This window comes from Parasteatoda tepidariorum, chromosome 3, assembly GCF_982258835.1.
Source record: "Parasteatoda tepidariorum strain Cologne lab strain chromosome 3, Ptep-v5.0, whole genome shotgun sequence".
Taxonomy (NCBI): domain Eukaryota; kingdom Metazoa; phylum Arthropoda; class Arachnida; order Araneae; family Theridiidae; genus Parasteatoda; species Parasteatoda tepidariorum.
Window position 1 is genome coordinate 43,407,295 of NC_141757.1, and position 27,695 is coordinate 43,434,989.

The following is a 27,695-nucleotide window of genomic DNA, read 5'->3' on the forward strand; positions in this document are numbered from 1 at the left end:
GCAAAACTCTAATTGAAAAATTGAAAATACTTTAGACGATATCATCAATGAAGGTATCACAGAAACATATACAAATAATATTTTATTTCTTTAACAAACATGAAAAGTATTTTATTTTAATCATAATTTAAACTCAATAGCAAGTAATATCTGAATATTACTTTTCGATTTTAGAATCGATTTTAATACGATAGATTTTAGAAAACTTTATATACCTTCAACGCGAAATAAAATACTAGTATCAAAAATCTCGCAGATTTGTCCACGTATTGGCGCTAATAACTGACAAGTATTATGAAACTAATAACTGACGCTTTTGTGTACGCATTCATATAATTATTATTTTCGTTGCTGCTATTATAATGTTATGAAAACAATAAATATAATCAAATATAAAAATAGCAATGAAAAGTTAAGTTAATACGCAAAGTATGAGTATTTTAAACTTTTCATAAGTGAGAAACCATTTTAAAACAAATATTCTCCCAGTTCAGTGAAAAATAAATGATCACGCCAATAGATTCGCTGAATTGTTTTCTTATTACTATAATGTATTTCATTCAGGTAATTTATTTTTACTGTAAAAAAACATGCTTCAAACGAGCAGCACTATGTCTTTTGGACTCTTTGACGTCACTACTGACGTATATACTGAAGCCATACATTTGTAAATAAAAACATTATTTAAAAACTTTATTGGCAACGATAGCCCCAGCTCTAGAAAAATGGCGCTCGCCATCGAGGTTTTCCAACATGGCGCATGTGAGAGACAGTGACACGTCTCTCTGGCTTCATAATAAGCTAGGAACCAGTAACGACTTATGGTCAGGTGGCTCAATTTGTTCACAATTAAATCAAGATGTTTTGCGAAATATTAGAGAATGTTTCATAGAGTTACAACCCCAAGTAAAGCTGAAATTATTACTTTCTTTTCTGCACATACCCCGAAGGAATGTCGAAGAAGTATGACCAAACATATGTTATAAAATTTAAATGCAATCTGATTACTTTTTCCAATCTTGCGTTTTGTAACTAATTATTTTAAGTCCAACCCTAGTTCTTGTTTATTATCTGTAACCTTCAATATGCAATTATTTGAAATAATATCTAAATGTTGTGTAATGTTTGTTTACATTTTGCCGTCTTCATGCTCACTTTCATTTGATTGGCAACCTGTTATAGTCTGTACAGGTTTTTCATTTCCGTCATGTGCTCCTTAGAATGTCAATTTTTCTTGCGTAGTATTAATGATTTCTAATCTGTAAATTGTCAAACGTTACAGTTGGCAATGAGATGAATGACTATAATATTCAATCCTTTTTTTAGGTATTACTCAAATATTAAATACATCCTTCATTTAAATGTTTCAATCTTCTATACTACTGAACTAAGATTTCTAAAAAATATTTATACAATGGTTCAAAATCATATTAAACTTGTCAATTTGTAAATTTTTATTTATGTAACCTTCATTAAATTAGGTTACCCAATTTTGAAATTTTTTTACAAACTCTTCTTAGTTTAAATACAGCTCTTAGTACTAAACAGTGACAATATGTTAATAGTTTTAGGCTCTCAAAAAAAGTTAGCCTTAAAGGACTATTACAGAATGTTATTGCAGGTAACGAAAAAAATAACTTTCTTTTGTGTGAAAGAAATATGGATAAAGTTAACAGCAGTGTATTACTGTAAAATCAATTTAACATTATTAAAGACTAGTAACTGTGCAATATAAGATTTCTCCAATGAATTTATAGAAAAAAATTGCAATTGAGAAGGGTGTTATTTTGACATCTGCTCCAACCATTTAAAACTCAATTGCGATTAAATTTTGCTGCCTAATAATTTCTGTAATTTGGAAATTAGTTAATGTGAAGATTAATTTAGTTATTTTTCCTAGAAGTATTTCTATCTGTAATGCTATTTATGCAACTGGAATTTCCAATGCATCAAAGGAAATTTTTCAGTTTAATTTGCAATAAATTAAGGTAAAATGTATATAAGCTTGCTCCATGGCTGGATTAAAAACCTCAGAGGCCCTTAGCACTTAAAAAGACTTTAATGCTCCTTAAATGTAAATGTTATCACATACAGAAATAAATTTTTTACATAAAATTAAAGTAAGTTTGCAAGAATAAATAGGTTTATGTAACTGCCAAATTCAATGTTTCTGCAAAGGATTCAGTGGAAGTAAAATTTTTCCATTAACTCTTTGAGGGGTTTTCAACTCTAATCACATATTCTGGGACTTCAGAGCAAAACTAAAATAATTTTGACATTTCTGGTGTTTTATTTTTAAAACACCATAAGCTATTTTTTCATTTTAATTTCTGTAAAATGTAAGCAATTTTTTTTATTCAAACTTTCCTGGTGTTCCGTAATATCTTTCAACATGCTTTTTGAATTTTTGCTAAGGATTAAGTGAAAAATATTTTCATTATGGGTCTCAAGTAAATATTCATGTAAAAAAAAATTTTTGTACTTATATGTCTAATAAAAAAGTTCAATACAGTATCAAAATACTAATAATCAATAAAAATAACAAGCAACAATTTTTTTACTTCAAAGAATGTTAACAAACCTATGACAGTTGTCTGTAAATTTATAAAAGTTTTAATTACCTACAACATTTATTATTATTGACAGAATTATCTTGCTTAATACAAGCCTATGTGCTATACCAGTGATTCTCAACCACTGTGCCACCAAATATTAGAAACGATTCAATAAAAATTATAATGCTTTTTTTTTATTATTAGTAGAGTTTAAATTAAAGAAAAGTGTATATATATATATATGCTTATACTTATATATATATATGCTTTCAAAGGGAAATAAAAGCTCATCATAAAAGTAAGCTATGAAATTAATAAACAAATTAACAATGGGTAACTAAAAAAACAAATATATAAAAAACAAATTAAAGGATAACTAGCAAAAAATAAGCTAACTAGGTTTTTTTGCTAATTATTAATTGTTAACAAGAAATCACACAAAAAACTAACAGTTAATAACTATAGAAAACAAGCTAACAATTAATAACTAGCAGAAAAATAAATAACTGTTACTAACTAATCAAAAATTAGTCGAAAGAAATAATTAATCCCTTAATAAACGTGCTTTTGTAGTACATTATTTTATTTCACATTCAAAATTATTATCCCAAACTATTTGACACAGTGTATAATAGGTAAGTAAACAGCTTTTAATCTAATGTTTTTCATTGTGTGCCGTCAAATTTCGAAGTCGTTAAAAGTGTGCCGCAGCAAATAAAAGGTTGAGAATCACTGTGCTATGCTTCTTAAAAAAATAAATCTTGAAATCCTGCATGTATCAACTATTAGGATCCGACTAAAATTGGCATTGAACAATTGAAACATGCTGCTGCAAATTAATTTAAAGTATCATTAATGATAAAAAAAAAACTTAAATTTTTCTTTATACTAAATATGCCTTGTTTATGGTTATACTTGAACAGTAAAAAAATTGCATCAGATACTAACATTTATTGAACTCAAATGATCTAAATTTTTTGCAGAATTTTTATTACAGATTAGTTATGTTATTATGCTTTTGGAGAGTGATAATTTTTATTTTATTAATTAGATTATTAACATTGCTATAGTAACAAATTTTTTTTTTCACCCAATTTGTATTTAAGTTTTCTGAATGCTATATTAAGATGCAAAGCTCATTTGTTTATGTGAAAAGATGGTGTCAAAATAATAATCAAAAAAATTATAATCAATCAAAATTGTTTATAATCTTTAACTTTCAGTGGAAAATTGAACTAGAAGAAATTCTTGAAGTTGCTCTTGTTGATAGTGATCAATGGGTGTCTATGCTTGCCGAGCTCTTAAAGTCTTATCCCAGTACTGGACTTTTAAATTTCCAGATTGAGGAAAATGCATCTGTATTTACTGATGTTGTCAATGACTTGAAGAAATTAGGTACATGATACATTGAAATTGTTTGTTTAATTAAGGGTTAATTTTTAAATTTGCACTGTGGATTAAAATTTTCTTAAAAATATCCGTAAATATCGTAGACTATCAAAGGCCAGCATAGTTTGAACCAAAGACTTTAGAGATTTTAATTATTTTTAAAGCAGTTTTTCATTCATAAATTTATATTGATATTCATAAAAAAACAGTAATAAATTTATGCTTGTTCACAATATTTTTTAATCTTTTCTGGATTATACACTAGATGTCATAGATGATAGTTTAAATTTTTTTTTATTTCATTTTTTTATGTATTAGAATATAGTCTTTAAAGCAAGATTGGCATTTTGTCTGGAAGAAATTAAAAGAGGACAGTACAATTGTTTAAAAATAAATGTTATAAGAATAGCTTAAATTTAAACTAAGTGAATTTAATGTAGTAAAAAGTTCCATTTTTAATTCCTACTTTTCTTTGAGAACTCAAAGAAAAATATTTTTGAATTAGTTTTATACAGAATTTTAAAATCTACATATATATCAAACTGTTTAAGAATCTGTTAGAGAGCTCATACTTAACAGTACTTGATTATAGTAATCAATATATTTGAAATTGCAAATTGAATATATGGTTTGTAGTAGTATATATGTTTAGTATTAATTTGTTAATTTAGTATTAATTAATAAAATTTGATCAAGTTATTTTAACAGCTCTTTATGTACGTATTTATAAAATAAGGTAATAATTTATACAATATATTGCTTAACTAACTTTACAAAATATGAAGAACGTTCGTTATTTTATTTTCTTAAGAAACTCAGTAAATTTTTTTTTTCAATTATTGCCTATTAGTTTTCACTTATTTTAACTTGGTTAAAATCATAAAATGAATTTAAAAAAAGTTTCCATTTGAGTTTGAAAAACCTATTCTTCTCTGCTTGGTTTTATTTATTTATTTATTTATTTCAATAATTTTTCCCCCTGTTAAAAATACTTGCCATTCTCAGTGTTTTCATCATAGAAAAAAAATGGGTGAGAATTTCTCACCCTTTCTCAAAAACAGGGTGAGATTTCAGAAAGTTAAGTGAGATTTCTAAAAACTGAAAAAATACAAATAGACTTGAAAAAAAAAAATTTCTTTTATTATAATACATTTTTAACGCCTTCTATTTTTTAAAGCATTGAATATTTTTGCTGCATCATCATAGAAAATTTTGCCTTTACTAGGTATTTGTCCATCTTACATTAGTGCATAAAAAAATTTGAACGTCTTACATGAAAAAACCATACCTACAGTAAACACGTGGTTGCAGAAAAATGTGTTCTGAAAGTGGTTCCGTGGTTCGGAGGGGTTGTGCTCTGTTGTTAGAAAAGGTTCTGAACAATGCTAGTAAATAGGGAAGCTAGATAACGGGGCAAGTGTTGAAAATAATGAAGATCCAGGAAGAAAGGTGAAACGGATTTTATTCTAAATGACGTAATTCGAAGCTTTTTCCAAAATGCGAGAAATTCGCGAATTTTGAAATTAATTTATAGAATGCCAGAATTTCTCTCGGTAATCATTTTTTAATGCGAGAAAAGAAAAAAATATGCGAGATTCTCGCGCTATAGTGAAAACACTGATTCTTGCTTTAAATAACTTAACTATAGTTGCAGATGTTTTGTTAGCATTGTGTGTTCAATATTCTAAGTTATTTATGTAATACAAGATTTTTTTCAAGATATTTTATTTTTAGCATCCATTGAACTGGATTAGAAAAGTAGTATTTAATATTTGACTTTAAGCAATGTCTGCAATGAGCTGGTTTAAAATCTGAATAGTTATATCCATATATGGATGAGCTCTTTATAATTTTTTGACTTTTTTTTAACCTCATATCCTTCTGGTATATTTTAATGTTTTTATCATCAGAGGTGTATAGTCTAATGATTGGGAAGAACAAAATATCCTATTGAGTTTTTAAAAAGAAAGAAATTAGATTTATGATAATCATTAACATAAGAATTATAATAATCTAAATCCATATTCTTAGTTATTTTCTATGTAAATGTAAGTAGAGATTATTCTACAGCTGTTAATTGGATATTCCCTTGCTCCTCTGCTTGCTATTGGTTGTCCCTTATTGCTTTTAGGCTTATAGATATATATATTTTTATAAAGAGCTTTATTCTTTATCAAGGTGTCTTAGATATAGAATGCACTGTTGCACTTTTGATTATTGTATTGTGTCTAGAAACACATTGTTTCCAGTGCAGTGTTTTCACTACAGCGCGAGAATCTCGCATATTTTTTCTTTTCTCGCAATAAAAAATTATTAACGCGAGAAGTTCGCGCACTCTATTAATCAATTTCAAAATGCATGAATTTTGGAAAAAATTTCATCTTTTGCCATTTTGTATAAAATCCGTTTCACTTTTCTTCCTTGATCTTTCATTATTTTGAACATCGGACCTTGTTATCTAGCTTCCCTATTTATCAGTATTGTTCAGAACCGGTGGAAACGGCAGAACACCCCCCCCCCCGAACCACAGAATCCCTTTCAGAACACATTTCTCTGCAACCACATGTTCACCGTAGGTAAGGTTTCTTCATGTAAGACGTTTGCATTTTTTGTGCATGAATGTAAGATGGACAAATACCTTGTTAAGGCGACATCTTCTACTCCGTAACGGACAAATGAAAATGAAACAAATGTCGATAGAAACGGTCAAAACGAAACAAATACGAATATTTTTCAGCCAAATAAATATAATAGCCGATGAAAAAGTAGATATAGAACATTTTCAATATGATGATGCAAGCAAAAATATTCAATTAAAAGATGTGAAAAATGTATTATAATTAAAGAAATTATTTTTTTCCAAGTCTATTCGTGTTTTTTTAATTTTTAGAAATCTCACTTAACTTTTTGAAATCTCACCCTGTTTTTGAGAAAGGGTGAGAAATTTTCTCCCATTTTTTTTCTGCAATGAATACACTGCAGTGTAAATCTTTTATTCGTAGTGTATTTAGTTGAGTATTTGCCTTTTACCATATTTCTATTTTTCAGTGCGTAAGCATAGTGACCAAGTAATGCTGCCACTAGAATGTTTGTATTTAAATAGAACTGCTTTAGCTTCTGTCGTTGGTCAACTACCTCAACCTGTTAAACATTTTGCATTAAAACAAAAACCTAAATCTGCCACTCTCCGTGCTGAATTACTGCAGAAATGTAAGTGATGCTACACATAAAAGCTTTAGATTCTTTGTTTGAAAATGTTATTCAAATGTCCCCTTTTTATGTGAAATACTTTTTTTTTAGCTCTTGATGCTGCAAATAATTCAAAGAAGAATTCTACAGCTCCATCTGTCCCAATACGATGTCGAGGCCTTATCAAACCACTGAATGATGCTAGTAAGATGTTTTTGTTTTTCGTAATTGAAACTTTAGAATTCATTCATTTTTTTATTTTCTCAAAAATTAATGTAATCTTGCAATTTTGTTGTATTATTAATAATGTTGATGAGATAAATTTTTTCTTAAGTTTGAAGATGTTATGTTTTCTATTTGAATATATAGGGTTGAGTCGTCCCTTTCTAATTATAATTATCTTAAAATTTTGTATTATAAAACTATAAATGGAACAATATACAAATTTGTAATTCATTCATGGAATGGTTAATTCTGTCATAATAACTTACGTTTTATCATACTGTTCAGTTCTATTTTATACTGATGTAAATAAAATTTATGAAAACTAACATGAAGATTTTCGCCTTAAATTAATTTTAAAAAATGTTGATTTAAAAAACTGGAACCTAAGGCATTTTTAGTGTTGATAATTTAAAAGAAATGTCTTATCTTCTATTTTAATATAGCTGAATGTATTTCATTCCAAGTATTTATATAAACTTTTAAGATTTTCATACTACAATTTAATCAAAGCGTAACTACACCCAAAGGACTGAAGAAATGACTTATCAAAACAGAAAATTTTGTTATTCTATTTCTGTGAATTTGAATAATAATAAAAATTATTACAGTAAATTATAAATTTCGTACTGCTGTAATTGCATTGTCCTGGAATATACACCGCACCCGCAAAATTCTGTTAAACGAAAAGGTTTTTTAAAAGAAAGCCCCCCACCATCTGATACTTAGTACAAAATTTTACCATGTGAACAACCACAGTTTTAACACATCTGTTATGATCTTCCTTTTATTTGGAAATTATACATTTCAATAATTTTTTCAATAACTTTTCAAAATTATGCCGCATGCAATTGAACGAAGTTCAGATGTATTGCATCAATAAATAGGTTCTAATTTAAAATATCGCAATTTTATGTAAATCAAGAGATTAGACATTAAAATAAGTTATTAAAAATTAATAAAAAGAGCAATTCAAACTTAGCCCAAAATTGTACCATATAGAACAATTGCAATAGCATCATGTCTTAATTGCAATCTGATTTGAAATATTTAAATATTATTAAATCAAATCAGGGTTGGGTTTTTGACGTCAAAAAGTGGTTTTTGACATGACAAGGGTATAATACTGGTTTAAACCGTCAAAAATGTCAAAAACTGAAGTTTGCCAAGAAAATATATAAACTTCAAAACTACCAACAGTTGCCATGCATTATATTGAAATTTAATTATACTATAGGTAATCAGCAGGTTTTAAAATATTTTTTAATTAAAATTAAGGTAAAATAACAGATTTAAAATCTCAGAAATTTATATTCAAATGCATGTGCAGAAAAATTTTGCACAAAAATTGTTTAAATATTTATATTAAAAAAATTTTTTTTTTCTTTTTGATACTTAAGAAAATTAAAAGTTTATTACTATGTATTTTTGACATATAAGGAACATATAACTAATATTTATAAGGAACTTACAAGTTATGTTGTATAAATACAAACTTGATACAAGATACAAGTGTATAAAAAAAAATTTTTAATGTTATACCGAATATCTTTATTATCCAGTATGTTAATTTTAATTTAAAAGTAGTTATATTTATGAATAATGATAAATGTAATTCATATTGTTTATTATATTTATTTATAATTATTACACTTATCATTTTAAAACAATTTTTATCTCTTAATTTTTTTTTCTCCACTCGTATTAAGAATACAAATAATGCATATCTTGAAGGCAAGAAGTAATTATTCAACAGCTGAATATTTAGATATTCAACAAAACTATATCATATTCAGAAAAATGAAATTCACAAGTATTTGGATAAACTAAATTTTCAGCATAGTAAATGAATAGGCTGAATATACTGTAAATCGACACTAACTACTCTGTGTATTTAACAGAAAGCACTTAAATTTGTATTGTCTTATGTTAAAAAGATTATTAAGAAGATTTAAAAAAATATTAAAAAGATTTTTCTTTAAAAGAAGATGTCTAATGTACAAAACTGCTAATGTTTATCTTTAAAAATGTCTAATTTTTAGTATAATCTATACCAGTGGTGCGCAAACTTTTTTCGACTGCGACCCCTTTTGTAGAGAGAAAATTTTTGGCGACCCCTAGAGATAAATGTTCACAAATATAATGTATATGTCGAGCATTTCTTTCGTTTCATCGAATAAAAACATCATCATATTTGACTCATATTAATTTTATTTATAATTTTAAGAAAATACTTTTTGTATAACACAAAAATCAGTAAATTGCCCTTTAATGAGATGTATGTGGCTGCAAGTTTCTAATTGTCTCATCGATGTTTGGATGTATGTTGCTAATTGCAATTCGCATATCATCTTCAGGTTTTAAACACGAGTGGTATTTAGTTTTTATTGAAACTAGTTTGCTAAATCCAGTTTCACATAAATACGTTGATGCAAATTGTATTAACACTCTGATGGCATTCTTGCATAAAACGGGATATTGTTTTTCCACGTATAGCCAAAATGTTTGGCAAGGCTGAGTCTTAAATTGATTTCGAAGAGTATAATCATTAATCAGATCTATCAATTGCTCTTTCTCACTAATTTGAAGCGTTGAACTGCATATGTCAAAGGAAAATGGATCACGAATCCAACCAAGATCGTTTTCAGGAAAATCCTCGAATCTTCTCGAAAATTTTTTCTTTAACTTTTCAATGTGATTGGAAATGATGTTTTTAAATCTAAATATATCTATATTATTTTCCTTGATAAAATCGTTAAAGCAAGGGAACATGTTGGTGTTTTTATTCAGTTCAGTTTGCCAGAGACTAAACTTATTCTTAAAAGCTTGAATTTTACTGGCTGTAGTTATGATAGTTTAATTCTCACTCTGCAAGCTCAAATTTAAGTCGTTAAGTTTTTCGAAAATATCAACTAAATAGCTCAGCTTGCCAATCTATGTTTCTTTTCGATTTAGAACATGTACACTTCATTTCTCAAATCAAATATCCGTCGTAGTATTTTCCCACGTGAAAGCCATCTGACTTCGGTGTGTAACAGTAATTTCTCATACGTTGAGCCCATCTCATTGCAAAGTATTGAAAAGAGACGGCTGTTGCATTTAATGTAGTTAATTGAACTAACAGCGTCTTGTAATACGTTGTGCAACTCTTCATCCATATCTTTTGCAACAAGAGCTTGCCGATGAATCATACAGTGATTAAATATCATATGAGGTGCCACCTTCTGAATTAAGCCTCTGAGCCCTTTATTTGAACCTGTTAATGCTGCAGCACCATCTGTACAAACCACAACACAGTTTGCCCAGGTAAGGGACTTTGTTTCAAAATATTCATTTATTACTTCGAATATTTTTTCTCCAGTTGTTTTTCCTTCCAAATTTTTGCAACATAAAAACGTTTCTGTTATATCTTCATTAAAAATAAACCTAACGTAAATAATTAGTTGTGACATTTTAGTAATATTGGTAGTCTCGTCCAGTTGTAAAGCAAATACAGATGAATTTTGTATGCGTTTTATGACTTCTGACTCGATATTTCGTGACATTTCGGAAATCCAATTACAATTAAACAGTGAGTGATGGCGCTTCACTCTTTATATGTACACTGTATTGTATGCATCATGCAGGGATAATGCATTTCATAAAAATTTGGCGACCCCCAAAAAACTGCTGGCGACCCCCACAGGAGTCGCGACCTAATTTGCGCACCACTGATCTATACTATACACTAAATTTGGTTATAAATAAATTTCTTAATAATATCACTGCAGATTTTCAATAACGCATGAAAATGAATACATAATATTACAAAAGATGTGAGTTTTCAAAAGTACAAGATTTTGGTTACTATTCAAAATATAAGTGTTTCTTCAAAATGTTAAATTTATTTTTTCTGGAACATATTTAGAAACACTATCCTTTAAAAAATATATAAATTTTATGTATTAATTAAATTTCACATATGAATATAGGTTTTTGACATTTTTGACAGTGAGGTTTTTGACGTGACGGTTTAAACCATGGTTTAAACTGTCAAAAACTGTCACATGTCAAAAACATGCCAACCCTGAATCAAATAATTAAAAAGTTAAAAATCCATACAATCATTCAAACAAAATATTAATACTTGGCCTTATCTGGAGAGATCCAGAAAACAATGCAGTACAAATCGCCACCTTTAAGAATCCTTCTGGATCTTGGGCCAAAGATCTCAAAGTAATAAAGATTAACAACTGGGAAAAAGTCACCATGGATAGGAGGCTACGTGTGGTTGAGGCAGCCAAGGCCTGTAAGGGGCTGTTGTGCTGAAGAAGAATAAAATAAATCCTGTTTTGTGCGAAATACTACTACACAAAACAATCGCTAACAAAAGCGATCCTTTTTCTTATCATCAATTTTAAAATTTGTACAAATCAAATTATAAACACCTAAAAACCCTAATTATCTTTTTTAAAGAATAAATGGAAATTTTCATTTTTCAATAGAATTCATTACATTGAAGCTAATTGTATCACATGTATTCATCATTTCATAATGTTTAATTTGTTGCATTGCATTATCACTTTCAATAAAGAAATTTGAATTAGTCATTTATTTAGATTGTAAATTAAAAAAACTGTTTATGAGTCTACAGCTCTCTAGTTTGCATTGTATTTCATTATATGGTTTTTTATTTAGCATTTTTTCCCCTCATCCTCTGAAACTCTAAGCATCCTTTTAAGGTTTTAAATTATAAATGCTACAGTGTATCTCTGTAAAATTATACTGTATTATTCTGCCCAGATTTGATATGAAATCCTCCTGGATTTTTACACACTTATGAAAATTTTCTGAAATTCAGAAAGTTCCTGAAGACCTTATATGTTTATACATATATATATGAGAGAGAGAATGGTAATGTTTAATATTAGTTTAATATAATACTATAAATATTTGTAATAACAATCAGAACTAAACCTATAAACACAGATAATTTTACCAGTCTGTAATTATTATTTAAGCAGTGAATTAATATTTTAAATGGAATACAAATAAAAAGGCAGTGTTTTGCGGCTTATTTTTACTTTATTTTGAAAATGTGAATTTTAATAGTGAAATTAGGAGAAAAAAGTGAAACTTAATGTTTATGTAATAATCTCATGTCAGAGGCTTACAAAAGTTTAAAATTTCTAGTATCCATGGCTTGACCAATTTTTCGAAACAGCTTGAATAGAAAGTTGTATAATAGCAGCAGGAATAGAAAGTAGCATAAAAGCTTTTTTTCAAATTACATAAAGATAATTGTAGTTTTTAATTCAATGTTATTTTAATACTAATAAGAGGATGAAACATGTCAGTGTAACATACCAATTAAAACTAATGTGTCTAAAGACCGATTATAAAAATTAACAGTTTATAATAATTTAGCCTAATATTTTTTTTTTTAAATACCTTTTTTCCAAAACTTCTATGACAATACTGGACATGGACACTAATTTCATCAAATCTATTCATCATTTAATTGTCGTTTCATTACGTTATAACTTTCAATAAAGAAGTATAAATTAGTCATTGATTATAATTGTTCAATTTCAAAAAATATTTATTAGTGTTCAGTTCTCTAGTTTTTATTATATTTTTGTATTTCATTATATAGTTGTTTATTAATAGTATTTTTTATCCTCATCCCCTGAAACAGCACCATTACGTGGTATACCTAGTAGAGTAATGCCTGGAGGCTTCAAAGCCAATAACAGCCCCTTGGGCCGTCTAAATTCAACTCCACCCAGTAGAGCACCTGCCAGAACACCAGCTGGCAGAAAAGATGGTGGAATAAAAGTAAACTTCTCATTTACTATTTTTAAGACCATTTCTAAAATATTATTATTATTAAAAAAAGTTTATTTAAGTACTTTTTCATTTTTCCCAACTGTTAGTGCTCTGTTTGAAATATTCTATAATTTGGTTTGCATGTGTACTTTTTAAGCTCAGGTTTTTATGTATACAGTTCTAAACTTGCTTTCAAAATTGTGAGTATAAAAGTAATATACCTATTACATTTTTCATATATAATTTGTTCCATACTCTTGTTATATACTTTTGTTCATGTTCTATACTCTTGGTACTAACATATTTGTCAATATATACCAATAGATTGTTTCGTATATATTAAGACATAAGATACAAGTTGATTATTTCTTCATTTCAGTTTTATGGATATTTATTTTAACATATTTTGAATTCATATTTTTAACACATTCTAGTTTGTTTGTTTTTTTCAAGAATTGTGTAAAATCACAATTTTTTTTTTTATTATTATTATTTCATTAAAAAAAAAAATTTGTAACAATATGGAAACTTTCTAAAAATATTTTTAAAAAGCTAAATATTTTTTTTTTTTGCAAAAAAGAAAAGTATATTTTTTGAAAACAGTAAATTTGAAAAAAAGAACTTATAATCTGAGGGAAATTTCAAACCATAAAACTGCTCTCTGGAAATATTGGGCACGAAGAATTTTCTTCTACTGACAAAATTTATTTTAATCATTTAATTAAATGTTTCTAGTGTTTGGTAATTATAGTGTGCTCTGAAAGAGTGTTTGCATTTAAAAGAAACTTTTCTTCTACATAATTTTTTTTGTCACGTTATTTTCAAACATAAAAATCTCTCCTGTTCTATTGAAATGTTGGCAAAATTTTAATATACATACTGTGTTTTTAGCTGCTTGAAATAGATGAACAACCAATGGGTTATGGCAGAGATGCTAAACGCAGGAAGAAATTGCCAGGTATATACTACTTTTTTCTTTCAATAAATATACATATACAACTTGTTACATATAACTTATTTCATTATATATAACTGATTTTCTTGTAACTAAATAAGGAACTATTTTGTAACAATGTGTTACACTAAAAAATTTTATCCTCTTGGTTTTTGTAATTGCACATTTATTGTGTGTTGCATGTTTATTTCAGGTATTTAATTCAAATTCCCTATGTTCAATTTTGTATATTTTTTACTGCATTCTTATTTCCACCTTAAATTGCAGAAGTTGAAACTCCTGATTTAAAGAAAGAGAAAGAAGGTGCAACTCCTCCTATTACATCTTCACCTTCTACTCCAGATTATGCTGCTGGACTTCTCACAACACCTCAGGTAGCTTACTGATAATAACAAAAAACATAGAGTTTTTATTAGTTGCAAATCATGTTCATTTTTATATAGAGGTTGTGATTGACATAGCTTATCTGTCGAAAAATATTTTGTCCAGAAAATGTGAAAAACGACAGTATTTTAGATCGGCATGAAATGGTTATATTGAACCATACATGATTGTGTGTGACTGAATTATTAATTTAAAAATGTAATTATATTAAAATTTCCCTTCATTCGAAAAAACATTATAATATAGACACACGCTCTGTGTGGTATACATCCTGCTAAGATGTATAAATCCGCTGGAATTATACATCTAAGCTGAAATTATACATTTTACATTTCGGGGGCATTTTCTTTTTCAATATACAGGGGTGGTTGTATTTCTTTAAAATACCAAAATTCCAGTGTTTTTAAAAAGAATTATAAATTTAGCTTTTTCCTAAGGAAGTTCCGATTTGTCGTGTATACAACAGCAGGAATTTCTTGATGCCCTTAATGAAAACAGTAAAATCATATTAAACCAATTCATAAAATAGACATGATTTGTATAAAAGTGATCTACAAATCACACATTACGATTCATTTTAAAGTGATTAAAAGAGTTGTTTTTTATAGGATTGTGAAGTTATTATTTTCTCATTTTGCTCTTTTATATGAAGAAATAGTTCATGCAAAATATTAGCACATTTAAACAATTTTTCAAGGTAACTCAACAATAGTGAAAATTCTAAATGTATGCAAGATTTGTCTCAAGAAGCTAAATATGCTAAATTCTCCCTCATTTTAAGGATACATCTTGAAATTATTTCCTTTTATACATAAACAACTAAATGGCAGCAGTACAACCTGCCAGTACTTAAAATCCCTTGTTAGCATTCTAGTTAAGCTATTTTGTGATAAGATATGATAGTGATATTCTGAGCTGTATTGTAAGTTTTGTTTATTCTTAGTTAAATTTAAATATTTGACTTTAGAATCGTTATTGATTTTGAAATATCTCAAAGGTTCGAACATGCTTGTATGTTTTTGATGAGTCAGTTCCTGAATAAACAGATAGGAAACTGACATCTTTGTGCATGGCTCGTGGATATTTTTAATGTTATCTCGAATTGAAGAATTCGTATGAAAAATATCTAGTGTTACAATTTCAGCTATAGTAAAGTTTTCACAAAGAGTAACAGACAGGCAAAATTGTGAAATTGAGCTTGAAAAGTTATATGTAATGGCAATGTGAAATATGTTTACAAAAGAAATGCAATCAAAGTTAAAATGTCTTCCACACACCCGTTTATAGGGCGGACCCATTCATATATCTACAGATCGATTAAATTGTGATACTGAAAAAAAAAGCATTTTGCTTGCTGTGACAAATTATTCCTCTAATATGTAAAATGTTACCTTTGTTGAATAAATAGTTAAATTGCTATATCGCTATTAAGAATGTGATTGTAAAACATAAAAATTTGATATAGAAAAATATATTAAAAGCCTAATTCTAAAGTAAACTGATGCACTTTTCCAAGTTTGAATAAGAGGGGACAATGGCTACAAGTTAACAGGATTGGTCATATTTCATGAACTTACTTTGAGGAAAAGAAGAGCAAATTTATAGCAAGCTCTACCTATAGTAAATATCTAAAAAGTTAAAATTTTGTTTTCAGATTTCTGGGCCGAGTATAGCAGTTATTGCTCCTGGTTCAGCTACTCCAACATATGTGCCACCTGCATCCACAAATGCATTGCCAACTTCAGCAAACACTACTCCAACTTTACCTGGTAAAGCAGTAGTAACTAAAATAATTCTGAAAGCTAATCCATCGGGTAATATTATTTTAACTCTAATCATTAACGCCTTTACTGACCCACTCGGGAAGTAAGAAAGGTACAAATTCTTTACCTGTTGTTATTCACTTCTCTAGCATTATGTTTAAGATTTTTTGTTTGCTGTATTAACTTGTCTTGCTTTAACCATAACCATATAACCACTAAATTTACATTGCTTACGCTTGTTGTGTTTTGGCTTCTGACATTTTTGATTAATATGATTTTGGTATAAAGTTTATTCTTAATATCTGTAAATTATTCTCAGATTCAATAAAGCATTTTTTTTTTTTTAATTTATCTTTGAAATGAAATACCTAGTTCATTTTTCCTGTAATGATAGGCCTCCTTAATTCCTCTTTTCAAAAAACAAAAAAAAAAAACATTTTTGATAATAGGAATCTATTATTAAGCCTACAGTGTTACCCTATTTCCTTATAATTTTTTTTTTTGTGTGTGTATTTGATATACATAGAATAGCTTTTTATCAAATATAAATTCAATTTAAATTTTTAATATTTACTCAGCTCACTTTTGCAAATATTAGATAAAATTTTAATATCAATGTAATTTAATGAGATAAAATTTTAATATCATAAAAACTTTTATTTTTCATGTCAATACATATTATAATCCATTATTGCCAGATTTTTTAATCTATTAAAACAGATTTTTTCCACAAAATGTAAGAATTAAGAATTAGCGAGACTTATAAACAGTTATAATTCATCCTTTTTTTCAAGTTCCAATGGTAAGGAAAATTTTATAAAGAATATTGGATGTTTTATTTTGATTTGCCTGCATGCCTCATTGAAATGTATATATTTTTTTTTATAAATGGAGGTAATTGCTCTTTTGTAACTTGAAACAATATTTAGAAACCAAATAAATGTTACTGCTATTATAAATCAGTGTTTTTTAAGTTTCTTTAATTGCTTAAAAAACATAGTTATTTAAATTCTGTAATTAGATGTGTGAATTGAGGTTTAAGCAAATCAAAAAAGTATTTGCTTGATTTATTAATTACCAAACTGGCTTTCTCTATAATTGTATGTTTGTAATTAAAAGGCACAGCAGTTTAACTCCCATCTGCCATTGTTTAGTTACTGGAGAAATGTTCTTGTATATATGCATATAAATATTTTAAAGTAATCTTTTGTAAGCCTTAGCTTATTGCTCAAGTTATCATTATTTCTAATTTTCTTGGTGAAAATCTGTCTGGTTATATTTCTAAGAATAAATAGTTCCTACTAAATATTTGTAGGCAGTAAAAATAAATTATAATTTTAGGAACTCTAAATTAAGCTTGTCTCATTATAATATAGTCATACTCTTTTTTTTCTTTTAATTAAAAATAGAATTTAAAAAATTTTAATTAAAAATAGAATTTAAAAAATTTTAATTAAAAATAAAATTTAAAAAATTTTAATAAAAATAAATTTTACTTCCCACTAAGTGACCTATTTAATAACTTTTATTAGCTATAAAATATTTTATTAATATCTATGATAAGGTTAAAGATGTGAAATAGACTGGTCAAAGGCATGAACGAATCGGAAGAAAACTACTTTTCAAAATTGAATGCCAAGTCACATCTTAAATTTTTTGTAAAGCTTTTATATTTTTTTCTCACTTTCATTTTATATTTTAGAAGGAGAAATTCCCGTCCTTTCCTTTTTGACTCAATAGCAAATAAAAAAACATTTTATTTTTACTAATTAATATTTTTTATTAATGCTTATGCTATTTCTTTGAAACAGTATGCTGCTCAAATCCATTAAAACAATAAAATGTTTGTTAGAATAATTAAAACATAGTAATTAAGTTTTAGTAAATAAATAAATGCTGAATTTCAAGGTTGATTATGTTAGACGTAATTATTTAACTAGGGAGCTGAAAAGGAATTGCAGGAAATTTTTCATAAAGGGTAGATCAATTCACTAGTTTATATCTATTTCAATCAAATTGCTTAAAGATCTTTACGGCAGTTCAATTTACTGATTCAATATTTGCAGTAGCTATAAAGCTCTACTTTTTAAAAAAAACTTTCTTTAGTTTTCAATTTTGTCTATGTTTTAAGAAAACTGCTGGTATTGGCCAATATGTCATGTTACTATTTACTAATGATCCTAAAAAATGTTGAACAATTGTTCAGCAGAATGTAATAAAACTATCTAATCATTATGAAAATGGTTTATTAAAAAAATTTATTGAGGGTCTAAAACATTCTGAACAAAACTGAGGTTGATCAGGACACTTTAGACAAAAGGTTGATATTTTCTTATACGTTTGATCATTTCACACCTTTAATCTGAATAACATTGTTTCCATGCTTGACTAATGCTCTTCCCGGAATAATTTATGTGAACAGCATTGTTATACTGACTTTGTCTAACATAAGGAAGTCTTAAAAATTTGCCCTATCTATTCTTTGAATCATTTTGTATTTACATTTTTTATCACACGTTTATAAAGCATCAAAGCATTTGCGACTATTTTCGGTAAAATTAGGTACTGTGTTTTTCGTAACAGTTGTTCTGAATAATCTATACAACAGTTTGCCTTATATATTGGAATGAGCTAGCAACTCACGCTTTAATATTCTAGCATCTCTGGTGGGCAACATTAATTACAAACATACATAGCAGTCAACATGTTAAAAGACTTTAGACATTTAACAATTTCCCATCTGCCAATATTTTACATAAAAAATTTTTAGATGCTTCAAAAATTATAGTAGGTAATAGAAACAAATAATTTACATTTTCTAATTTACAATTAGAAGAAATTGAGAAATTTTCAAGTTTTCATTTTAAAGAAGCTATCTAACTTGAGAGATGATTTTACACCTTTTTGCAATCTAGAAAAATAAGGATTTCGACCGTCTTGCTAAAAATGTAAAAATAGATTTAAAAAGTATTACAGAAATTTAATTTAATTAAAATTTACTAGCTAAAATTTCCCAGATTTCGTAAACTTCAGTTGCAGATTAGTGAGCTGCTGCTTTTTATTTTCTTTTTATGTATATATATATATCAATCAGCTTTTAACTTTTTTTTCCCATTTCAGTCATTACTACTCCTGCTCAGCAAACTATCAAACCCAGAGAAAACTTCACTCCTATTCTTCCAGCTGCTGAGCAGCCTCAGAATCAAGTTCAGGCTCCTACTCAAGTCATAAATAATGTTCAGGCAACTAATCCTGAAACTCCTAAACCTCAAGTTATTCACACTGCAACAATTGGAAATCTTGCTGCAATAGGAAGTGCGTCATTGCAGCTTCAACACATGACCGTGCAACCACAACAACAGATCCAGACACAGGTTATACAACAACCGCCTGCAATACAACCACAGCAACAAGTTCAAATGCACACTATAGTGCAACCTCCTCCACCTGCAAAGAAAGGACTGTCTCTTACGGTTTGTTGTTTAATTGCTTTTATTTTGCTAGAATATATTTCTCTGATTCTGTTTTCTGAATTTTGAGTATTTTTACAAATAATTGAATAATCTTATCATAATGTGCTTTGAGATCTAGAAATTATCCCTAGTAAAATAAAGTTTAAGGATTTTTTATTTAGCTGAGAAAATTCCCTATTTTAATCTGGATACATCAGCACCCAGATTAATCTATATAAATGTTTGCTACTAGTTCTAATTTATTTCATGGAAATGCAGTAATAGTTTCTCTTTTTTTATGGTGCATTAGTCTCCTAAATTGCAATAAAATTTGGGAGTTCACTTAAGCCTTTATAATACATATTAACATCTTTTATAACCTTTGAGCTGATACTATTGATTTGGGAATTCTGAAATCCTGTTCTAATTCAGTTTCAGACTCGTTGCAGTTTTGTTATTAAAAAATATTTTTATGTCATTATTTTTAGATTAGCAGTTTTTAAGTTTTTTCCAACAATTTTAAATACAGTGGTCAACTTATATACCCATTAAATGCAAAATTTACCATTTTGTTTAAGATTAAAAATATTGGATGAGTTTAGACTATACTCAGGAAAATAGTGTTTTATTTATCATTTCACTGGAAGCTCTTTTATTGAATTTGTTTTCGTGTAGCCAAATTAAATGTTTGAAAAGTTTGTTTATAAAACATGTTTTACATTTAAATTAAACACATAAATAATTTTCTCATTCTTTCCATTGTCTTTGTAGAAAGAACAAATGCAAGAAGCCCAAGACATGTTTAATAAATCAAATAAGGTTACAAGGCCTGAAAAGGCTTTAATATTGGGATTCATTGCTGGTTCAAGAGGTATGTATCAGAAAAATGATATATAAATGTAATGATTCTACTTAAATTTAAATACAGTCTGAATGGGTAAACAAAAAAGGTGAAATCAGATTTTGTACTAAACTAATAAGTTTTTGAATTTGTTCTTTTGAACAAATAGTAACAATTTTTAATACCTCTGAAAAAAATTTTTTTAAATATTAATATAATTGTTTGGGAATCAAAACTTATTTCTATTTTATCTACTTTAAAATGCATATAATATTTTTTTACTTTACATGAAGGTATCTAAATTTATGTTTAAAAACCCTAACAAAAAAAATTCTTTCCTCTTAATTTTTCATTAAATAAACTTCTTACCTCTTAAACTTTTGATTATTATTTATATGTTAGGAAATTTCACTGCAAAAAGTCCTCTGATTAATAATCATGTGGTTGATTTTAAAATCTTACTTTAACAACTTAGTTTTAATTTTTAAAAGATATCTGAATTTAAGTCTTTTGAGCAATATGTAACTATGAAATTTAAACAGCTACTTTTAGAGGTTTGAAGGACTTGCAATTAGTTACAAATGAAAAATAGTGTTTTTGAGCACCCCATGTCAAAAAATGTATCATTAAATTTATAACTTGTAACAATTACGTGGGTTATTATATGCAATAATTGTACAAAACTTTGTTAACCTAGCTTAAATATTTATGGCAATATGAACATTTTTTTTTAAAGAAAAAGCTAATTTTGTGCTCTAATTTTAAAAGTATAAACAAAATTTTACCTTTAAAATTTGAAAAAGGAATCATTGAAAACTGTGCAATATATAAACCATTAAATTAGTTCTTTTATACTGTGCAATATATAAACAATTAAAATAGTTCTTTTATGCTGGGCATGTGCTGAAAAAATTTGGCTTTTTTTTCCCACAATTTTGTAGTGAATCGAATTTGACAACAAATTTAGTAGCTCTTGGTATTTTTCTAATGGGTTTAATATTATTTTGTATCGTAAACAGGGATTCTTTTGCGGATTTCCGCTTTTTTTCCCCACTAATTTCTGCCGAAATTTTTTTTTTTCACAAATTATGAGGAATTTAATTTTTCACGGAGCGAAAGTATTGAAGTCCTCATTCCTCCCTCTGAAGTTTCTCTAAAAATCATTTCCTTGGGATAAAATTGGTTGACCTTTACACAGGGATGAGATTTTTCTGCTTTTTAGCAGTTTTTCTCTTTTGTCTCTCGAATTTCAGCCTTTTTATCAAAAACTCTGATTCTCTAAAAAGTTTTGATTTTTTTAAATAAATATCCCGCTTTTTTTAAAATTTAGTTGTTGAACTGAAATAATTATATTTATTTACGATTTTCAAAGATAAAGAGAAAATTCAAACTGCGTCCTACTAGCTGCTAATCCTTGTGCATTTTTACTTATTTTAGCTATTTTCTACTATTTTGTAGCACAGAAAATAAGATTTTCCGTATTTTTATCCTTCCGCCGGATAATTTGTATTTTCGTAATTCAGGCATCACTGCTTCCTGTTTTCTGACTTGAAAGTAAACGGAGAAAAAAAAGGGTAGGAATTTAAAAGTTGCGTATTGTGATTCGTATTTACGCTATTTAAACATCGTACATTATGATTCTTATTTATGAGATTTAACATCCAATATCGCGTTTTGTATTTATACATTTTTAAAATCGAGATTTTGTTTTCAAACGATTCAAGTAAATACGATTTTCATATTTACTTGATTTAAAAGTTGAACATTGTGATTCTTATTCAGGCGATTTAAATATCATACATTGCGTGTCCTATTTACGAGATTTAAAAATCCATTATTTGTATTTACGCGCTTTTAAAACCCTATGTATCAATTCGTATTCACGCGATCTTAAAATCCAATGTTTTTATTCGTTTTTGCAGTTATTATAACATTGATTTTTGTATTTATACGTGCTTTAAAAATTAGGCATTGGGATTCGTATTCGCGCGATTTAAAATTTATGCATCGTGATTCGTATTAACGTGATCTAAAAATTACGCGTCATGATTTGTATTTTAGAATTTTTTAAATTTGATGTAGAATTTCATATTCATATATTCATACAATTTTAAAATACATCGAGATTTATAATCACATGGTTTACAAGTTTAAAAATCTCACTTTTTCGTCAAATGTTTGGATATATAAATATATTCATTCTTGGATTTCCTCTTTTTTACTTTCTGACTACTCTCATCCCTGCATAAAACAAAATTAAATAACAAATGATAATACCTCACAATAAATGTTCATACACAGAAATATGATTATATAAGGAAAGAAAATATGCGTATGAAAAAATATCTTTAATGGAGATAATCCCCAACAAACCCCTCATCATTTTTGGCTTTCTTTTAAAAAGTATGAAAACTACTTAAAAAATTACTTTAAGATTTTCAAATCTGACTTTTTTTATTAGTTGCAAAATGTTATTCATTACAAAATTAAGAAAAAAGTTAAATCTTTCCTATGCATATGTCGTATGAAAGAACTGCTTTAATTACTCAAATTTTGAATCAATGATTTTGTTTAATTTTATTAAATATTTTTAAAGTTAAAACAAAAATGTAAGACAAAAAAATATTTTTTTATATTAATATCTCCATAAATATTTAAGCTAGGCTTACAAAAATGTGTGCAAATATTGCATATTTTTTGGCATAGCTACATTGCTACATTTTTTGGCATAGGGTAATCAAAAAAAAAAAATTCTGTAGGTAATTTGTTGTCAATCCCGCAAACCTCTTAAGGCTTTAAATTTCATTGATAAGTATAAGAAATCGCACTACATAAACACTTCTAAATTTATAAAATTATTCTCTGAGTATTTTTTGAAAAAAATCAAAAACTGTGTTAGTATATAATTGTTAAGAATAAAAGTGGTAACTTAATATTACTAGTAAATATCTATAAATAATTAAACAATAAATAACTTATCAGTATTAGTTAATTAAGGAACCTTATCAATTTCCTGGCCATAGAAATGTGTTTAAACCTTTGAAAAATCGTTTCAAACCCTTTTGTTTATGTTTTACCAAGAACTAACAAAAAACATTGGTTATTGAAATTATAAATCTTCTCAAGCATAATTGTATTTTTATTCCATAAAAATTTTCATAAAAATATTTATTGCAATAAATTTTTTTTAAAAAATTAAGCCTAATGAGAAAGAAAGTGGAATGATTTAAGTTGCTTAGATATTAGTATGGCCTGTCTTTACTCAAAATAAGACTTAATTTATCATGGCACAGTTAAGAAAACTATTCTCATGTGTAACTTTAATTCAACTTTTTACCATTAATTCTTAAAATATACCCTTATAAATAAAACATTTTATTAGTAGAAAAGAAAGAATTTTTTTTGGCTTAACTGAATATTTAGAGAGATCAGCCCACGACTGAATGTGTGTTGCAAGTCAGTAGCGAAATATAAAAACTTGTAATAATTGTTTCATTGTTTTTGCCAAATTTTTTTTATTTACTCTTTTTTTTTTTTTTTTTTTTTTTAAATATGCATGAAAAAATTGCTAATTTTTGAAAAAATGAAAAATTTGGAAATTGTTAAAAATGGAATACGGATAAGTTTCATTGATAACATTAACCTTTAACAATTTGAAAAAAACAGATCCGGGTTTGCAAAAATTGCCTGGTACTTTCTTGGTGAGTCCGGTTAATTAATACAATTATATCAGTGCTTACATTATAATAAAATTGTTTTTTATTTATGGATTTATTTTTAAAGTCCTTAATAGTGCTTAATTTTTGCTTTGTTAATTGAGTAGGAACCCTGGTCTTGTAAAATTCATTTGTAATTAAAATTATTTCTATTAAACTTCCATATAAGCATGGGTACAATTTCACCTACAGCTGTTATTTTCTTAGATTTTTTTTTTTTTTACCTCACAGCTGTTATTTTCTAAGATTTTTTTTTTTTTTTTTCAAAAATATATTTTAAAGAGATTTAAGGTATTTTAACTTCCTTCATTCTTTTTTTTTATTTTTTCCTACACTTCGAACATTTTACTGTTAGCTTATAAATTACGTTTAGTTAATACAATTTATGAGCTATAATATTTAGTTGATATTTTAATTTAAAATCAAAGGTGATAAAGGGAATTAAATTCCATTCAAACACCAGTTAAAACACTTAATAAGAATTTCGCTATGGGGAAGTTATAATATAAATTCATTGATCAATAGGAATTTTCAATGAAATAATTGATTAAAGAGTATAACAAAAATATAAAAATTGTTTAATAGACTTTTATTAAAAAACTTTTATATAGGTTGGTGTGGAAAAAATTTTGACCTTTATAGTGGTTGTTTAGCTAAAAAAGGGTTTAGGAATTTCAGGGATGTGATTCTTCCGCAGATCTGCTGATTTCCGCTTTTTTCAGATTTTTCCATATCTTCCGCTCATTTTTCATAAATTTCCGTTCTGAAAAAATTTTTATGCAGTAAATAATATTTTGTTGAAAATTTTTTTCTTCCGCAGAGCGAAAGTATTGAAGCCCCCAATAAACCTTTCTTCACATGTCAATCTGCTGGCTGGGGTAAAAGTGGTTGACCTTGGTAAAACAATGCCGTCTCCTACTCCACTACTCTCTTATCTTTTCAGGGATGAAAGACTTTTTAAAATTTCGGACTATGTTCCAAAAACTTTTGGGGAGTCGGACTTGCGACGAACTCCCCCCCCCCCCCCCCCTGCAGTAGCCTCCTGATAAAATGATCTTCAGAAGAAAATGGGTAGAATTTCGACATGTACGCTGTTGCCTTGACAACTCCGACTTCCACTATAGATTGGAAAAAAAGAAAAAAAGTCCTAAGCAGTATCGTTTCGGCCGCTGATATTTGATTTCTTTTGATTGGCTGATTTACAGAATTTTAAATATTAGGAACTGGGCCAGAATCTGCTAAAATTGCGATTCTTATTCAGATGATTTTTATGTAAATAATCGATTTTCGTATTTAACTGATTTAAAAGTTACTTGTTGAGATTCGTTTTTACATGATTTAAAAATCATTACTCGCAATTCCCATTCACGCAATTTAAAAATTCAATATCGCGATTTGTATTTAAACGTTTTTAAAACCCAATATCGCGATTCATATTTCCGCTAGTTAAAAATCCAATGTCGCGATTCGTTATCACGCGGTTGTAATATCAAACATCGATTTTCGTATTTATCCGCGGTTTAAGCATTACTCGTTGCGATAAGTATTCACGGACTCTAAAAATTATGCATCATGATTCTTTTTTACGCGATTTAAAAATTTAATACCGCGATTTGTATTTTCGTGCTTTTAAAATCCAATATCGTGATTCTTATTCACGTGATTTTAAAATTCAATATCGTGATTCTTATTCACGCTATTTTAATATTGAACATCGCGATTCTTATTCAAGCGATTTTAAAATCCAACATCGCGATTCTTATTCACGCACTCCTAAAATCGATCATCGCGATTCTTATTCACCCTATTTTAAAATCGAACATCGCGATTCTTATTCACGCAATCTTAAAATCCAACATCGCGATTTTCAAATCCGATATCGCCTTATTCACGCGATTTTAAAATCCGGCATCGGGATTCTTATTCACGCGATTTTGAAATCCAACATCGCGATTCTTAATCTAAGGCCTCCAAAAATTGTGTGAGAAATGAACTTTCTTGTCCTATCAACACTGATGATCAAAAGTCTGCAAAACGCAGTCTACAGATCAGTCATGTTAATAAAAGACCATCGAAAAAACAAAGAACTGATGAGAAAGTCCATAAAGGTCCTTTGACTATTAAAGAAATTTTTTTTAAAATGATGTGATACATAAAATCGTGCTTATGCATAATTACTCAAAGTTATCTAAATTATTAAAAAAAAATTATTTTAATCAAGATTTTATTTAAGAACATAATTACCATTTATTTATATTTATTTGAATAGATAATAATGTAATCATTATCAGATTGGCTATTGAATTCATATAATTTTTTCTTTTGCACGTTTAATGCTACAGTTATAAACTTCCTCTTTTTTGTGTTTTTGTCAATCACATCCCTGGAATTTACAATTTAAACCATGGTTTCTTAAATTTTTTGAAGTGTATACCTCATAATATTTACGAAAGTTTTATGAAACCCCAAGTAATAAGCTTTGTGCAAATACAACACAGGCATGAGTGAAACTTTGCTTTCTTTATGAAACCTTAAGAAATAAGCTTTATGCAAACACAACATAGGCATGAGTGAAACTGTTACTTTCTTTACTTGTTCTGTATACTTTTTACTTGTTCTGTATGCAGTTTTAATTTTAAGAAATATAAACTTTTTTTTTTGTCTCTATTGTTTTAACTCACATACATTGTGTATAATTGTAATTCTAAGTTATAGAAATATCAAAATTTCTATAATTTTTGGCAGCCCCTGCTGCAGATTCCCCAACATTCGGGACCCACAGTTTAAGAAACTTTGATTTAGATAAATTGTGTGCATCAAATCAAAATTTTGTTCATTATGACCTCCGGAAAATCAAAACTTTTTATGGCCCTCTTACAAAAAAGATTCAGTACCAAGTGCATCTAGCTGTTAATCTTGTTGCAATGCTTATTAAAAACTGGAATTGCAAAATTAAACTTTTTTAATACTATTTTTTTTTTCTTTTTTTAGATAATCCATGTCCACATCTTGGACAGATTGTAACTATTATGTTGAGTGAAAATGAAGAAAAAGTTCAACAACCTGATGGTTCCATACAAACAATGATCGTTGAAACGCACTTCCAAATGAACTATAGTACTGGTGAATGGAAGCGTGTTAAAAAATATCGTAGAAATGATCTGTAATGTCTTCCACAGAGAAATAATTATATTGTATATTATTAGATCAATCATACTGAGATCCACAATTTATTTTGTTACCAGGAATTAGTGGTTCCAGTGTGGGTTGCTCCTTGTATATATTTTGTTTTTAAAAATTGTGAAAGTACAAAATTATGATGAATGATTCTTAAACTTGATTTAGCCAAATTTTTCTTCCGTGATAGTCAAAGTTCATGTTTAAAAATTATACCAAAAATAAAAATATTTTTTCATGTGTA

The 27,695-nt window shown here is 27.5% G+C and overlaps 1 protein-coding gene across 5 annotated transcripts; it reads left to right on the top strand.

The window, feature by feature from the left end:
• The first annotated feature begins 703 nt into the window (after positions 1-703).
• Positions 704-27,695, top strand: Nelf-A (Negative elongation factor A). Of its 5 annotated transcripts, none has more exons than XM_016054869.4 (11): positions 704-963; positions 3,779-3,950; positions 6,993-7,154; positions 7,245-7,337; positions 13,033-13,172; positions 14,055-14,121; positions 14,386-14,492; positions 16,157-16,271; positions 19,386-19,738; positions 20,489-20,588; positions 27,266-27,695. In XM_016054869.4, the coding sequence occupies exons 1-11, from the start codon at positions 754-756 to the stop codon at positions 27,439-27,441; spliced, it is 1,695 nt and encodes a 564-aa protein (XP_015910355.1). In that variant the 5' UTR covers positions 704-753; the 3' UTR covers positions 27,442-27,695. The 5 variants fall into 5 exon arrangements, with proteins under 5 accessions (XP_015910355.1, XP_071034808.1, XP_042897655.1 ...); XM_071178707.2 differs by having other exon boundaries at positions 713-963; positions 16,157-16,316; XM_043041720.3 differs by lacking the exon at positions 704-963 and adding an exon at positions 1,164-1,326 and having other exon boundaries at positions 16,157-16,316.

Bases quoted from the DNA above. Each gene is read 5' to 3' on its own strand.
- Nelf-A (XM_071178707.2), top strand. From the start codon at position 754: ATGGCGCATGTGAGAGACAGTGACACGTCTCTCTGGCTTCATAATAAG. The intron at 964-3,778 runs GTATGACCAAAC...TTTAACTTTCAG, and splicing joins CCCGAAGGAATGTCGAAGAA to TGGAAAATTGAACTAGAAGA. The intron at 3,951-6,992 runs GTACATGATACA...TCTATTTTTCAG, and splicing joins CAATGACTTGAAGAAATTAG to TGCGTAAGCATAGTGACCAA.